The sequence below is a fragment of the Ranitomeya imitator genome, chromosome 2 (genome assembly GCF_032444005.1).
Source record: "Ranitomeya imitator isolate aRanImi1 chromosome 2, aRanImi1.pri, whole genome shotgun sequence".
In the NCBI taxonomy this organism is placed as follows: Eukaryota; Metazoa; Chordata; class Amphibia; order Anura; family Dendrobatidae; genus Ranitomeya; species Ranitomeya imitator.
In genome coordinates this window covers 221,087,537-221,105,559 of record NC_091283.1, presented here as the reverse complement: position 1 = coordinate 221,105,559, position 18,023 = coordinate 221,087,537, and the positions used below count along the sequence as shown (strand labels likewise).

Sequence of the window (18,023 nt, the reverse complement as noted above, 5' to 3'; positions counted from 1 at the left end):
ACAGAGGATAGGAAAGGTAACTTTGCGATCAGCACAAAAACCTACAAAAGACCACGCAGAGTGTGCAAAAAAGACCTCCGCACCGACTCACGGTGCGGAGGGGCCACTCTGCATCCCAGAGCTTCCAGCTAGCAAGACAAAATCATGAAAACCAGCTGGACAAGAAAACAGTGAACAAATAATGACTATCAGGAACTTAGCTTCTGCAGGAGAAGGCAGGTCACCAGAGAGATCCAGGAGCGAACTGAACCAATGCAAAAACATTGACAGCTGGCATGGAGTAACGATCTGAGAGGAGTTAAATAGAGCAGTCAACCAAAGGATAAACCATGTCACCTGTGTAAGGAACCTCAGAAGCAGCAGCTTCACTCACAGCCACCAGAGGGAGCCCATAGACAGAACTCGCCGAAGTACCATTCACGACCACAGGAGGGAGTTCGACAACATAATTCACAACACATACCTATACTTAATGGAACACTACAGTGGTGCCCCATGTCCCCTCTCCTATACTTTCTCATTATGGAGCATTTGGCAGTATCCATCATAAAGAACCCTGATATCAAAGGCCTTTCAGTATGGCGGACAACTTATAAAATGGCCCACTACACTGACGATCTCCTGCTTTATATATCCCAATCACATATCTCCTTTCCCTCTATCACATAACAATTTGATTGTTGCAGCCAATTGACAAATTTCGAAGTCAACTTTAATAAATCGGAGGCGCTAAATATCTCCTTGCCACAAGCACTTAAAGGGAACCTGTCACCCCCAAAATCGAAGGTGAGCTAAGCCCACCAGCCTCAGTGGCTTATCTACAGCATTCTGTAATGCATTCTGTAATGCTGTAGATAAGCCCCCGATGTAACCTGAAAGATGAGAAAAAGAGGTTAGATTATACTTACCCAGGGGTAGTCCCACTGCGATCTGGTCCGATGGGCGTTGTTGTCCGGTCCGGGGCCTCCCATCTTCTTACGATGACGTCCTCTTCTTGTCTTCACGCTGCGGCTCCGGCGCAGGCATACCTTCTCTGCCCTGTTGAGGGCAGAGCAAAGTTCTGCAGTGCGCAGGTGCCGGGAAAGGTCAGAGAGGTCCAGCGCCTGCACACTGCTGTACTTTGCTCTGCCCTCAACAGGACAGACAAAGTACGCCTGCGCCGGAGCCGCAATGTGAATACAAGAAGAGGACGTCATCGTAAGAAGATGGGAGGCCCCGGACCGGACCGCGACTCCCATCATAACGGGACCGCCCCTGGGTGAGTGTAATCTCTTTTTCTCATCTTTCAGGATACATCATGGGCTTATCTACAGCATAACATAATGCTGTAGATAAGCCCCTGATGCCGGTGGGCTTACCTCATCTTAGATTTTGGGGGTGACAGGTTCCCTTTAAAGTCCAGATTTCTCAGAACGTTCCTTAAATAGCAATCTAGTTCTATGTTGTATTTGGGAGACCAAATCCCTATGAATAGTCAGATCCTATATCAATTAAACTATTCTTCTACTTTGGACCGCACCCTTAAAGGTTTAACTAAATATGACAAATCATAACTGTCTTGGTTTGGGAGAATTTAATGCCTTAAAAATGGATGTTTTGCCAAGATATCTTTTTATATTCAAAACCATTCTTATTCACCCTTCAACAATTTTCTTTAGTAAGCTCCATTCAGCAATAATTAAATTTATATGCGGACCTACAAAAGCTAGGACAGCATGGAAAGCTCCGATTCCTCCTAAACATGTATGGGGAGCTGGACTTTCTGACTTTAAGTCCTACCATTATGCTTCCCTTCTTTTTACAGCTCTAGACTGGCATTTCCATAGACAAACCAAACAATGGGTTTCTATTGAACAACTATTGTTCGATTTGAGCATTTGTGGCGCCCCTGAGGGTCCAGTCACCACAGAGATACTGCACCTCAGCCAGTGGTATTTGGCTCTCAGTTAAAGAGGCACAGAATCCTACACCAGCATCCAACACTAGACACTTCAGTCAGGGCACCTGGGCGTACCCTTAGGGAGGATGGCCTCATCTCAAGCTGGAGGGGGGTATAAAGGTAGAGGTTGTGGGTGGAGACAGAGAGTCTTCAGGGGGGAGGAGAGGAGAGCAGACGTGAGAGAGAGAGGAAGCAGTAGGATCAAGAGAGACAGAAAGGAGTTCCCAAAGAGAGGGAAATGAAGGAATATGAAACTACAGAAGGAAGAAAAGGAAGGGGTCCAAGAGGCACGGGTAGTGAGGAGTCCACCCGTGGGGCTCGCATTCATGCTGACCATTGTCAGGTGGAGTGAACAGGTTGCAGTTAGGGGACCGGCGGCCCCATTTTAGTGGAGAAACTAAGGACTCAGCTAGATAATCGGAAGCTGTGGCTTTTGTAAGAAGCACAGCCACATCTGCACACATTCGCTGATAAGACAGCCGTATAGGATCCAGGGGGACTTAGAGCTCGCCGCCCGACAAGATCCGTGGCTGCTGGCTTGGGACACTGTGTGGCAGGCGCAGGGCAGGAGAGGCGAGTGCCAGTGCAGAGAGATGGCCAGTAAAGGAAAATAGAAAGGGGGTTCTGGAAAGTGCACCCAATTTGCTTGAGAGCTGGCTGGGCCACCTACTCGGAGGACACAGCACCCCGGCTGGGGCAACTAAGAACTGTGAGTAAATCATTGGAAACTGCACCCCGCTGTGTCTTCACACTTATTTACTGCGCCATCCACCCTGCACCACATCCATCATCAGCATCTCCATCTTTTACAGCCTAAAGTGCCCTGAGACTAAAGCGCTACCTGTGGAGAGCTGTACCAACTCTGCTGCATCACCATCAGCCCTAGTGGTCTCTTTAAGCAGCGCCAGCTAACATCTCCTATTTGCCGAGTACCATAGGTGGAGTCACGAACATTTATCCCATAAACTTTATTCCCCTTTATTTCACTTTTATTGGACGCCCAGGGCCACAGACAGAGTCACTGCTGCCATGACACATTCCCCTTAAAAACTCTCCGACCTGGCCCGAGTACCCCACGGCCCTGGCGGGTGCTCAATACTGGTACCCCCTTAAAACTTCTCCCCTGGATCACCCCAAAATATAGACAATACATATCTGAGATTTGCTGGCACTCTGGAAGCGACACAGGGACTATGTCCCCCATCTGGTGGAGTTGCCCCAATATTGATCCTTTCAGGGGTAACATTTTCCAGATCAGTACCTCTCTAAGTGGTCAGACAGTGGCTAAAAGTCAAAAAGTTCCTCTGTTTCCGTTCCTCCTGCCTTACAGCCGACAGTTATTCCACGCCATTGGTGGACCTCCACCATTCCTTCAGTGTTGGAATGGCAGCAGGAAATGTTATTTCTTTATGCGATGGAAAACCTTTCAGCTAAAAAGCCAGATGATTTCAGGAAATTCTGGCAGATATGGCACCAATGGGAAGAATTTAGGGTTTCGGACAGCTTCCATACCATATTTTTCTTAGTGGTTTCTCCCCTTCTCTCCACCCCTTTCTTTTTCATCTCTTTTTTCAACCAGCCTCTCTCCCTCCCTACTTTTTTTTTGGCATTCGCGCACGTGACCTTTAATATCACATTTGGATGATCCATGTATTGAGAAGTATTGTATGATGTTACTCTATCGCATATTCATAATTTGATGGTCCTGCGTGTCTTACTTTTATTTGCTTATCGTTTAAAACGTCATAAAAACTGATTCAACATAAAAAACTGCTCAGTTTTCAGGAAACGGTGCTAGCTTGAAAAATTTGATGTTTTTGAATGCTTCAAATAAATTTGTGTGAACACAGCCTTCGACTGCAATAGAGAGAGCCATGTATATGTGCAGACACCAACAATTAATCATACAGTATAGGGATTAGTGTTGAGCGAGTGTGCTCGTTACTTCAGCTTTCCGAGCATGCTTGGGTGGTCTCCGAGTATCTTGGGCGTGCTTGTAGATTATGTTTTAGTCACCGCAGCTGTATGATTTGTGGCTGCTAGAAAGCCTGAATACATGCAGGGATTGCCTGTTTGTTAGGGAATCCCCACATGTATTCAGGCTGTCTAGCAGCCACAAATCATGCAGCTGCGGGGACACAAACATAATCTGTGAGCATGCCCAAGATACTGGGAGAACACCCGAGCATGCTCAGAAAACTCGAGTAATGAGCACACTTGCTGTTAGGGCTAGCGGAACGCACCAAATAATAAGATAGAATAAGGTGTGTTCACAGCCCGGGGTCCACCGTGCAGAGATGGAACCTGCTGCCAAGTAATGACGGACTCTTTGGCGGTACTATGTGAATACACACACAGGTTAACCTCACCCTGTGTGAAGGAAGCGAACCCTGTTGCGTCACAGGGCCGCAATACCGCACGTAACAAAACTAATAATTAATTAGCACAAGAGTGCGAACTGTACCATACTGGCGGACGCCACTAACCACCCTGACTTGGGTTAAAGAAGTGCTCTAATGGCATGTGGCACCGTACTGGCGGTCACAGCAGTAGGCGCTTTTTAGTGTGTTAACGCTGTGAGTTCAGCTGGGCGCTAGATTGCAGCCATACACCTTACGCGAACAGTCATACACAAGGGATGAGTTTTTAAGGAACAACTTGCACTCATCAACACACACACGATTACAATTGTATACTAGCGCATGGCCGTGCAGTCATGCGAAGCTTATATAGCTGCAGCATGTATAGGACCTTCCAATAAAGGACCAATAGGAAGCTGCCACAGAAGTTTAGCACCTTAAGGACCTTCCTGGAGGACCAATGAGAACCGCTGCAACATCTGAGCATGTGACCCTCGATCTCCAACGGGAGATCTCACCCTGGGCATGCTCAGAAGGGAAAAAGCAGGACTTAGTCCCAAAAGCGTCTGCTCGCCGCTGCCCAGCACTGGCTTCAATGGCAGAAGCAGGAAAAGCAGCAGTAACCCTATGCACAGAGTGAGACTGAGCAAGATGCTGGGACCGACGTCTCCACTGAGCAGACTCCACTGCGGCTGGAGAAGAATGGGAGACCGCAGCAGAATTTGCTCATCACTAATAAGGATCCAAAAATGATAGATTCTAGTGATGAGCTGTGCTTGTTACTTGAGTTTTCCGAGCATGTTCGGGTGTTCTACGAGTATCTTGGGCGTGCTCGCAGATTATGTTTGTGTCCATGCAGCTGCATGATTTGCGGCTGTTAGACAATCTATTAATAATATAATAACAATTAATCATATAAAGATTAGTGTTGAGCGAGTGTGCTCGTTACTTGAGCTTTCTGAGCAGGCTCGGGTAGTCTCCGAGTATCTTGGGCGTGCTCATAGATTATGTTTTAGTCACCGCAGCTGTATGATTTGTAGCTGCTAGAAAGCCTGCACACATGCAGGGATTGCCTGTTTGTTAGGGAATCCCCACATGTTTTCAGGCTGTCTAGCAGCCGCAAATCATGCAGCTGCAGGGGGAAACAAACATAATCTACGGCCACACCCAAGATACTCGGAGAATACCCGAGCATGCTCGGCAAACTCAAGTAACGAGCACACTTGCTAATCACTAATAAGGATCCAAAAAAGAAAAAATTCTAGTGATGAGCGAGTGTGCTTGTTACTCGAGTTTTCTGAGCAGGCTCGGGTGTTCTCCGAGAATCTTGGGCGTGCTCATAGATTATGTTTGTGTCCATGCAGCTGCATGATTTGCGGCTGTTAGACAACCTGAACACATGCAGGGATTGCCTGTTTGTTAGGGAATCCCCACATGTATTCAGGCTGTCTAGCAGCCGCAAATCATGCAGCTGCAGTGGGAAACAAACATAATCTACAACCACACCCAAGATACTCGGAGAACACCCTAGCATGCTCGAAAAACCCGAGTAACGAGCACACTCGCACATCACTAATTGATTCACTTTAGGGTATGTGCACATTAAATCTTTTTCAGGCAGATTCAGACTGCAATCGCCTGAAACAGCCCTAAAAAAGATGCCAAAAAGAATGAACGCATTCACAGCAATTTTAAAATTTCAGTACATATGTTCTCTTCACATACGCCAAATGTTAAAACAATAAAAAACCTGCAATATGTGATTTGCTGTACCTTGACAGGCCAAAATCTGAAACTTTTACTGTGCCGTTTTCAGCAACTAAACAGTTCCTGGCAGCCTGTAACAAAATCAGAAATGAGGTCATTGGCGGTTTTATAATTTTCTTTTGTGTAATGTCATAATTTTTTTATTAAAAGTGTATTCCAATTTCAACCATTCATGGCTAAGATGGGAATAACCTGTCTTTATGCAGCGCTGTGCTGGTTCACCAGATACAAAAATAGCCTTAGGTTACGCGCACACAAAGTCTTTTTTTCAGGTGGATTTAATTGAGAGCCACCTGTAAACGTGCCGCAAAAATGGACATAATGCACAACAATGTAAAAACGACATTGCTGTGCACGTTCCAACTTTCTAACTGAGTTACATTTTGGGAAACTATGAAGCGGTTAAACATAGCATGTTCATTTTTTAGGCGACTTCTGCTTTGAAGCTACTTGTGTATGGGGCTGGATCAGGGCCGTAGTCATGGCCGTACACTCTGGTACATCAGTGCCCTGGTCTTTCAATACATGAAAACATTGTCCATTACTTTGTGTACCTGTGGCCCCATTCTCTGCACCGTCAGGTTCACCTCTGCTAGGCTGTGGGTTCCCTTCACTCGGTGTTATAAAGATTGAGACACAGTCCTGTTCAACTTTCAAATAAACAACTTTACTATTTCCTTTATGCAGCACATCCAGATTCTTCACAGCAGTTACAACAGGATCAGCATTACACATTTCCTCTTCTTTCCCTGCACCTTCCTTCCTGTCACGTAACACATACCAGGGTCGGACCGTGCCACACGGTTCCTCAGTGTCCTTCCAATTCTTCTCTGCTATGGTTAGCCCTTCCTTTGTCTGTTTTGCACCAGACAAGAGAGTTTCCACCTCTGAAGCTAGTTGCCACCTGGCAAGCAACCTGCCCTTCAGTATTGTGCTTTGTGATGTCCCAGCACTGTCCTGCTCCAAGCTCACTGCTTCTAGAATCTGCCCCAGCCACTGTTTCGCCCCGGTACTGGGGACATCTGCTCAAGCTATAAGCTGTCACATTCTAGGGCTACCTGTGCCCGCGTACTGTCTTCTTTCCTCCTTTCCCACTGCTGTACTGGCCTGATTCTGTGAATGGCTGGTCTCTCTCCTCTTAATCAAACAACGTTGCGTGGTAGCTGCTAATGTCCTGGGCACTTAAGCCCGTGTGGACTATCTGGGCACCCAGGCCCTTCTGAATCTGAACTGAATCAGGAAATGTTCCTTCTCTAGCTGCAGCTGACCCCTCCTACAATAACTAGTGATATTTACACACTCCTAAGATATTTCCATCTAGTGGACAAACTTTAGTACTACGTTGTCCCTATATAACAGGCACACCAAATAGCAATATATACATTTAGCAGATTAAAGGAAAAGAAAGACAATATAACATTATATCTAAAAAAAGAGAGAAAAAAAGCAAGCAGCACAGCTCGAATATCTAGAGATTAACTATCAGCGTGGAGAGTCCAAAGCAATTGATAGTCCGACCAGGTGAAAGGAGGTGCTTGCGTGAAACCAAGTGTCCATATGAAAAAAATAGAAAAGACGCAATAGCACTCACCAATCTAGCAGTTCAAACGTCCTTTATTGAAACATGCAGTAGTACATCTTCACGGCTCAAAGGAGGGAGTGAACAGGAGTGCGGCAAACAAGACGACGGCCGTTTCGCGCTGACAAAAAGCGCTTCTACGGGTCCATGTCCGAGAGGAAGTGACGCCAGGATAAGTAGGTAGGTGACCACTAACTCCTCCTGCGCCACCACCCAATCGGACAACCAAAGTGCACAGTGTATATAAAAACAATTAAAAACAAATGCCAGAGCATCTTACTGCAAATGACAATATACAACTTGAAAGGGAAACAGTTCTAAATCTATATGTTATTATATTATGCCAACTATTTATAAAGACATATAATGATCGGCACTAGAACTTCCCTGACCTACAAAAAAGAAGGAAAAATGAGAAAATATAGCTACCGAAGTACCTTCAAAGCAGATACATAGGAAACTCTTTTCCAGATATCCGTGCACAGAACGAGATCAAACACCAAAACTGAGAGTATAGATGGTACAAGTATACTTGTGCTCTATAAAAACACAGAAATATCTATTCGATCATTTAAACCAGCTGGGCAAGTAGCTCGTGTCCGTATAATCCACTTAGTTTCTTGTCTTAGCAATATTTTATGAAGATCACCACCCTGTGCCGGTAGATTCACTTTTTCAATGCCAACAAACGTTAACACCTCTGGGTTACCACCATGTATCTCTCTGATATGCTCAATCAATCTCTGGACACCCTTTCCAGTCCCGATTGATTTGAAGTGTTCCCGGAACCGTACATATAATCTGCGGATGGTCTTGCCAATGTAGAACCTCCTGCAGGGACAGAAAACCGCATAGACCACATATTCCGTTTGACACAAAATAAAATGTCGAACATGGTGTGTAATGGGGCCAATGTTAACTACTGGACCCTGCATGTGAAACTTACAATACTGACAATGACCACATCGGTAGTTGCCTGCGGGTGCAGCTCGTTCTAACCTCGGGGTGTCCCGAGATTGATCGAGCATATCAGAGAGATACATGGTGGTAACCCAGAGGTGTTAACGTTTGTTGGCATTGAAAAAGTGAATCTACCGGCACAGGGCGGTGATCTTCATAAAATATTGATAAGACAAGAAACTAAGTGGATTATACGGACACGAGCTACTGGCCCAGCCGGTTTAAATGATCGAATAGATATGTCTGTGTTTTTATAGGGCACAAGTATATTTGTACCATCTATACTCTCAGTTTTGGTGTTTGATCTCGTTCTGTGCACGGATATCTGGAAAAGAGTTTCCTATGTATATCTGCTTTGAAGGTACTTCGGTAGCTATATTTTCTCCTTTTTCCTTCTTTTTTGTAGGTCAGGGAAGTTCTAGTGCCGATCATTGTATGTCTTTATAAATAGTTGGCATAATATAATAACATATAGATTTAGAACTGTTTCCCTTTCAAGTTGTATATTGTCATTTGTAGTAAGATGCTCTGGCATTTGTTTTTAATTGTTTTTATATACACTGTGCACTTTGGTTGTCCGATTGGGTGGTGGCGCAGGAGGAGTTAGTGGTCACCTACCTACTTATCCTGGCGTCACTTCCTCTCCGACATGGACCCGTAGAAGCGCTTTTTGTCAGCGCGAAACGGCCGTCGTCTTGTTTGCCGCACTCCTGTTCACTCCCTCCTTCGAGCCGTGAAGATGTACTACTGCATGTTTCAATAAAGGACGTTTGAACTGCTAGATTGGTGAGTGCTATTGCATCTTTTCTATTTTTTTCAATAACATTATATCTATATATATTGTGAACAAGACATGGTAATACACATGTTCGTGTAGCAGTACCACTATATAAGAGGTGGTAAACCATGTAGCAATACCATCATATGTTAACCTATACACAAACAATGAAAACATACGGCACTGGGACAAGAGAGAAAAGCAGAGGCATAAACATATTTTACCATACCCCTTACACTTGCAAATTATAGTAAAATTACAGAAAAATGAAACCACCACAAAATGATGGCAAAACTACCGAGGAAGCAGCTTTATGAAAACGACAGCCGGCTTTTTCCTACAGCTGCGATGCCTAGGAAAACCTTGGTGGGGCTCCGGCATCTTAAAAATGTTGTGTGCACATGACCTTAGGCTATGGAGTCTTTTTGCTGAGTTTTTGGAACAGAAACTGAGCAGAGCCTCTAAGTTTATGACAAGTTTTTGAGTTTTAGAGAAGGATCTTGAGACTTCTCAGTTTCTATCCCAAAATTTTGTCAAAAAACTCTGTGTGCACAAACTTTTTCCCTAACTCACAATTCCCTTTTATGGGAGACATGCACAGTGTAGTTCAGCCCGTTGGTTGTTTCTGCAACTGCATAGAGATAGATCTTCCCATCTCAGCCATTTATTCGGCCATAAATACTCCTTTTAAGATTTAATGTGATTTTTTGTTTTACCAGATCACGGTGGAGAAACTGTTTGGACTCTAAATAATTCATTGCTGCGCATACGTCACTGCACATGGACAGGAGGTCTCCTGCTCCCACACGTGATCGAGCCTCTTTCAGGTACGACAGCAGGCAACCATGAGAAAGATACTCCGTAATTATAAAAATTGGACGTTGTTTCGTGCAGACTCCATATAACTGAACCAAGTTTTCATGTGATAGTTTCCTATAAGGGAAACACACAACCTTTAGATAATAATACATCTAGTAATCATGTTGATAGTTTACATGACCGTGTAAGAGTCATAACCAAATGTTCCAGCTCTAGAAAACATGGCGGTTCCACCCCAATATTGAGACACAGAGTCTGGTTATCAGTGAGATACTGATCACAGGTCATGGCAGTATCCATCGTTAGAGGCCGCATTTGCTTTCACCATCTCATGCCACAGCTCCACTCAGCCATCCATGAAACGTGGTCTGAGTAAGGACCATGATGTATGGACTGGTCACCGGTCTCACGACCCAAACTCAACAGCCTGAAATATGTCGTTGAAGTTGTCAAGTTTGGATCAGGAGAGCACCATGGTCTGTACATCGACCATGTTTCACGGACGTATGAGTGAAGCTTTATAGGTACAGCAGATGCTCTCACTGACATTGATTTAGGCCAAAGATCCACTCTGTGGAGTCTGATGTCTCGGGCCCTGATATAGAGGCAGTCTCAGAATGGCAAGGTCAATGGGAGATCAGTGATGGTGTTGGTTTGCAGGACTCAAGTTGGGTCGATTGACTTGGTTGCTTGATCAGTGTACTGTGAATCAATTTGCTCACCAAACTAGAAGCTGCTCTTTCGTATGGATCCCATTAGAGCTCATACACAGGAGTCCCCAGCAAAGGACCCTCCTCCTGATCGGTGCATATGCCCTAATACGGCTTGTAGACAAGGGTTCTTTCTTTTTATTTTTAAAGCTCAAGTTATTTTAGTACACTAATTGGTATAGTTCAGATTAAAGTTTTCCAATTTGTTGGGTGCACGGTGGCTCAGTGGTTAATACTTCTCATGGTGGCTCAGTGGTTAGCACTGTTGCTTGGCAGCGCTGGGGTCCTGGGTTCAAATCCCACCAAGCACAACATCTGCAAAGCATTTGTATGTTCTCTCCATGTTCTGCGTGGGTTTCATCCGGGTTCTTCGGTTTCCTCCCACAATCAAAAGACATACTGATAGGGCATCTAGATAGTTAGCCCCAATGGGGACAGTGATGATAATGTCTGTAAAGTGTAACGGTATATGATGGCGCTATATAAGCAACGCATAACAATGATACACTCTAATTATATCGCCCCTCTTAAAACTGACAACAATTCTTCACAAAGGAACCAAGTTGTAAAGTAAAACACATCACTTACATCATGCACTTTGCTTCGTCAATGAACTCATCCTCTGACATGGAGCCCTCTTTTACCATTTTGATGGCAACTTCAAATTGTCCCCTCCATTTGCCGTACTTTACAACCCCAAACTGTCCGTTCCCCAATTCTTTCAAGAAAGTCAGATCTTTGAGATCAATCTCCCAAGAGCCTTGGGATGAAATAAAAAGAACACTGTAAAGCATCATAGATATATTTAGTTATGTCTGACTATTTAGTATACTGGTGTAAAGCTTTGTTACTGGTTGGGCATCGTTATCAGTTCTCCTTTTTGGATACTTTTTAACCAAGAGATGTGAAATATCAGTAATCGCTTGTAATCTGTAAGAACTAATGATTAGCGAGTGTGCTCGTTACTTGAGGGTGGTCTCTGAATATCTTGGGCGTGCTCGTAGATTATGTTTGTGTCCCCGCAGGCTACAGGGCAAATGGGAAGAGTCGGGCAAAGTGCCAGAATTGGATGTGCATTTTCTGGGCAGCTGCAGGCTGCTATTTTTAGGTTGGCGGGGGGCAATATCCATGGCCCCTTGCCAGCCTGAGAATACCAGCCCCCTGCTGTCAAGTGAATGGGGTCCAGGTTCAGGTACAGTGTTGGTACCCGAAACCGAACTTTTTGTAACTGTTCAGACTAACACGCCGGACCCGAACATCCAGGTGTTCGCCCATCTCTATTCATGACACTTTATTGTATTCAGTCCTTGTATTGCTTGACAAATACAGGTAAAAAAATACAGATTTTGTCCTCATTCTGAAGTCGATTTTCCATGTAGGAGAGCTATCCATGGTCTCCAGACATACCATTCGTACCTGTGATAATCTATGGGGACAGTCACATTTCTTTGATGTTTCGCGGACAGAACGCATAGGTGCAATACAAGTCTATGGGTTTGTGAAAAAAATCAGACCGCTCTCAGAAGGTGGAGAATTTATATTCTTTAGTTACGAGAAAAACTGATGACACTCGGTCTAAACTCTGATCAAAATAATCAGTCTGTTTTCCTCGCACGCGAAAGAATCCGATGTCTGAATGCGGCAAGTGTGAAGTGAGCTCAGGTGCCTGCCATTTTACTGCTCCCAAGTATTGCTTCTTACCATAGCCAAGACCAGCAATGGATGGTGAATTTCTCACAGAACACACTGGATATTTAAGTCTTGAGATCAATCCTGTACAAGAAAATGAATACAGATTTATTAAACTGTATGATTTACGGACCTAAAGCATAACTTTCTACATGTCCAGGGATGGATCCAGGTTTTCGTGGGCCCGGGGTGAAAGGGTCTCAGTTGGCACCTTTACTACATACCACGATTTATGATGTACAGATATGGCAGACACATTTAGGTATAGTACAATGCTAAAGATTTCACTTCTTACATTACATGAATGATATCTATTGTAAATTCTACAATATCATACATATAGTATGATACACAGCCCATAGTCCTCCATATAGTATGATGCACAGCCCATAGTCCTCTATATAGTATGATGCATAGTCCAGAGTCCCCCATATAAGTATGATGCACAGCCCATACTCATCCAGGTAGTATAATGCACAGCCCATAGTCCTCCATATAGTATGATACACAGCCCATAGTCCTCCATATAGTATGATACACAGCCCATAGTCCTCTATATAGTATGATACACAGCCCATAGTCCTCCATATAGTATGATGCACAGCCCATAGTCCTCTATATAGTATAATGCACAGCCCATAGTCCTCCAACTATATATATAATTGTCTAAGGGTTTTTCCGTCTGTCTGTCTGTCTTTCTGTCTGTCTGTCCTGGAAATCCCACGTCCCTGATTGGTCGAGGCCGCCAGGCACAGTGACGATGATGTCATAAAGGACGTAGAAATCCCACGTTTCTGATTCAGCGACGGGCACAGTATCGACGTAGAAATCCCGCTTCTCTGATTGGTCGAGGCCGCCAGGCGACGGGCACAGCGACAATGATGTCATAAAGGACGTAGACATCCCGCGTCTCTGATTCAGCGACGGGCACAGTATCGACGTAGATGTCATAATGGTTGCCATGGCGATGATGATGCCATAAAGGTTGCCTCGACCAATCAGTGAAGGGCACAGTCTGCCGCGAATTCTGGAATCATCATTGTCCATATACTACGGGGACATGCATATTCTAGAACACCCGATGCGTTAGAATCGGGCCACAATCTAGTATAGTATAATACACAGCCCATAGTCCTCTATATAGTATGATACACAGCCCATAGTCCTCTATATAGTATGATGCACAGCCCATAGTCCTCTACATAGTATAATACACAGCCCATAGTCCTCTATATAGTATGATACATAGCCCATAGTCCTCCATATAGTATGATGCACAGCCTATAGTCCTCTATATAGTATGATACACAGCCCATACTCATCCATGTAGTATAATGCACAGCCCATAGTCCTCCATATAGTATGATACACAGCCCATAGTCCTCTATATAGTATGATACACAGCCCATAGTCCTCCATATAGTATGATGCACAGCCCATAGTCCTCTATATAGTATAATACACAGCCCATAGTCCTCCATATAGTATGATGCACAGCCCATAGTCCTCTATATAGTATAATGCACAGCCTATACTGCTCTATATAGTATGATACACAGCCCATACTCATCCATGTAGTATAATGCACAGCCCATAGTCCTCCATATAGTATGATATACAGCCCATAGTCCTCTATATAGTATGATACACAGCCCATAGTCCTCTATATAGTATGATGCACAGCCCATAGTCCTCTATATAGTATGATACACAGCCCATAGTCCTCCATATAGTATGATGCACAGCCAATACTCATCCACGTAGTATAATGCACAGCCCCTAGTCCTCCATATAGTATAATACACAGCCCATAGTCCTCCATATAGTATGATGCACAGCCCATAGTCCTCTATATAGTATGATACACAGCCCATAGTCCTCCATATAGTATGATGCACAGCCCATAGTCCTCTATATAGTATAATGCACAGCCCATAGTCCTCCATATAGTGTAATACACAGCCCATAGTCCGTATAATATAATGCACAGCCCATAGTCCTCCATATAGTACAATCCACAGCCCATAGTCCTCCATATAGTACAATGCACAGTCCATAGTCCTCCACATAGTATAATGCACAGCCCATAGTCCTCCATGTAGTATAATGCATTCCATAGTCCTACATATAGTAGAATGCACTACCCATAGTCATCCATGTAGTGCAATACACAGCCCATAGTCCTCCATATAGTATACTGCACAGCCCATATTCCGCTATGTAATATATTGCACCTCCATATATAATGCACAGCTCATAGTCATCAATTTAGTATAAAACACAGCCCATAGTCACCCATGTAGTAGAATGCACAGCCATAGTTATACATGTAATATAATGCTCAGCCCATTGTTATTGATGTAGTAGTATGGCCACTGTGTATTCACTGATTTAAAAAAAAAAATAGTCACGCTCACTCACCCCGCAGCATCCTCTTCTGTAGCTGGCAGCTGAATTTAGCGTGCAAGCAACAGGAGCACATGATGACACTGTCATGCGCTCCCGGTCACGTACATGCCAACGTCAGCTGCTGGCCTCTCTTTGGCCAACAGTGTGTATTGCCTCCCACAGACCTGATGGGTCTGGGTGCTGCAAATACACTACAGCTAAATGTGTGTCCGAGGTCACACATCCAGCTGAAGTATGGTATTTATCGGCATCGGCGGGCCTCTCACCCACCAGGCCCGTGCAGTTGCAGCAGCAACCGCGTTAGTCATGCACCTACCAGTGGTGAGTGGGCCACCAATTTGTACAGGGCCACAGCACTTGCCTGGGTGCATCAGGTGGTGACACTAGACCTGAACATATCAATAGCAATAATGGGATTAGTTAAATGAATGAAATTCTTTTGTGATCTTGTGATATCTATTCCCAATAATCTAAAGAATACTTGTCTGTAGTTTCTAGTGACTCCGGAGTTCCGTTGGCTACCTGTCACCGGGTCTTCTGGACCTCTTCTCCGTGTCTGGCTGTGGTTTTCAGGACATCTTCCTAGCTGTGGATGGCTCCCTTGATAGTTGACTTTCCCCTTACTCCAGAATCTTATCTTCTACCTACATATGGTTTACTGTTGTGAATTCTGTTGTCGGGCTCCCTCCTGTGGTCATGAATGGTACTTCGGCTGGTTCTGTCCATGGACTTCCTCTGGTGGGTGTTTCTGAGTTTCCTTCCACAGGTGACGAGGTTAATTCGTTAGCTGGCTGCTCTATTTAACTCCACTTAGATCTTTGCTCCATGCCACCTGTCAATGTTCCAGTATTGGTCTAGTTCACTCCTGGATCGTTCTTGTGACCTGTCTATTTTTCTGTCCAGCTTGCTATTTTTATTGTTGTCTTGCTTGCTGGAAGCTCTGGGACGCAGAGGGAGCGCCTCCGCACCGTGAGTCGGTGCGGAGGGTCTTTTTTGCGCCCTCTGCGTGGTCTTTTTGTAGGTTTTTGTGCTGACCGCAAAGTAACCTGTAAGTCGGGCCTCACTTTGGTAAATCTATTTAATCTCTGTGTTTGTATTTTCATTTTTACTCACAGTCATTATATGTGGGGGGCTGCCTTTTCCTTTGGGGGATTTCTCTGAGGCAAGGTAGGCTTTATTTTTCTATCTCCAGGGCTAGCTAGTTCATTAGGCTGTGCCGAGTTGCATAGGGAGCGTTAGGCGCAATCCACGGCTATTTCTAGTGTGTTTGATAGGATTAGGGATTGCGGTCAGCAGAGTTCCCACGTCCCAGAGCTCGTCCTTTATTATCAGTAACTATCAGGTCATTCCGTGTGCTCTTAACCACCAGGTCCATTATTGTCCGGACCACCAGGTCATAACAGTTTACTGGCTGTGTCCAACTTGCTTGCCTGTAGTTTCCTGACGACCTCCATCTGTCTGCTGTTTTCTGAACTCCACCTGCCTGCCTACAGTTTTCTGATGTTCTCCGCCTGCCTGCGATTTCCTGCACTCCACCTGCCTGCCTGCAGTTTCCTGACGTTCTCCACTTGCCCGTATTTTCCTGCACTTCACCTGTCTACCTGCGGTTTCTAGTCCATCTACCTGCCAGCCTGCTGCACTAACACCTGTGGTCCAGGTGCCCACTGGGACCTTTGGCTTAGAGCAGGGATCCCCAACCTGTAGCTCGGGAGCCACATGTTGCTCGCGGTCCCATGAATTGTGGCTCACGGCTGTCTGTCAGCTTGGTCATTAGCTCCAGTTCTAGCAAACTGGTATGAAGATCACATCTGAAAATGGTGAATTTTGTGAGCAGCCCTGCACAGAAGAGCAGATCTGGATGTATATATCCTGGCCTTAGGGGTTTTGAGATTATTTAAGTATGGTATGCTGGAGACAAGATGATTTCAGAGGAAATGTCTGAAGCTGAATGAGTCAGTGTCTTGGGAGTGCTTTAAAGGAGAATACTGAGTGGAGGGTAATGTAGGAACTCCTGGATCTTTCTATACTGCTTTTGGGTTATTGATTTTTGTAGAAAATCTTTGGTTTCCATTATGCCTGTAATGGGAGCTTTGGTTGCCACTATTGTGAGGGGGTGGTAGCTGAATGTGGCTCGTGACCCTCTCTCAAGGCTTGATGTGGCTCGCGACCCACTCTCAGAGCTGAATGTGGCTCTCAAGGTCAGAAACGTTGGGGACCTCTGGCTTAGAGTATCCATCTCACCCAGTGAGACCTTTGAACGTCTTGTAATAGATAGTAAAATGAGTCGTGATCTGGGGACAGAGGCCACGGTCAGTGATGACGCTTCATTTCAATAGCTAGGCTAATCCCTGCTGTACTAAGCATATGTCAGTTATCAATGCCGACAGATACATTTATGCTCAGTATTGCCACGATGCAATATGCACAGTGACAGTGCGCTCACTCACCTGCTCTGATGACAAGAAACAAGTCAGCAAGAGAGCGCACTGTCAGTGGCCGTTGTAAAAAGATTACCCGGCATCCAGAAAAAGCAGAGACCATCGCTGCCCCTACAAGTGACATCACTGCCATTTAATTAATCAATCAATGAATAATTCAGCTGTTTATTTTGTACCTAAACAAATTTTCAACTGTCTCTTGTATCTCCAAGGAAGAGTTGGAGAAATCATCAGTCTTTTTTAGTCATAAATAATACATATTTTATCTCTAAATGTCCACATCACTGCATTATTTATGATCTGTAGAGGTCAAACATTTTCTAATCACAGAGTGTGGCTTTCTCTCTGGAAGCCAGTGCTCCAAAATCATCCAGTGAGCTCTCTCTATGCAGAACCATACTGATAAGATAACATTTCCCAATGTCTCCACAAACCAGTTTTTAAAAAGGCTATGAAATTGTTCCCCTCACAACTTTATGGAAACCCAAAGTGCTTTACTTTATGCTTCCTAGTACTGTTGCCCCTTAGAAGCCGGTATCACCCCTCATGGGTGCATAAAAAAAGACATGTCAGTC

The 18,023-nt window shown here is 44.7% G+C and overlaps 1 protein-coding gene across 1 annotated transcript in view; it reads right to left on the bottom strand.

Annotated features, from left to right (window-relative positions):
- BTK (Bruton tyrosine kinase) overlaps window positions 1–18,023 on the bottom strand; it is a 367,194-nt gene that overhangs the window by 20,580 nt on the left and 328,591 nt on the right. Inside the window, exons 13-16 of the mRNA XM_069748626.1 lie at window positions 12,614–12,685; window positions 11,501–11,672; window positions 10,100–10,316; window positions 6,073–6,137 (exon numbers count right to left, since the gene is read on the bottom strand). Of these exons, the coding sequence (XP_069604727.1) occupies window positions 6,073–6,137; window positions 10,100–10,316; window positions 11,501–11,672; window positions 12,614–12,685 (526 nt within the window). The remainder of the gene's footprint in view (window positions 1–6,072; window positions 6,138–10,099; window positions 10,317–11,500; window positions 11,673–12,613; window positions 12,686–18,023) is intronic.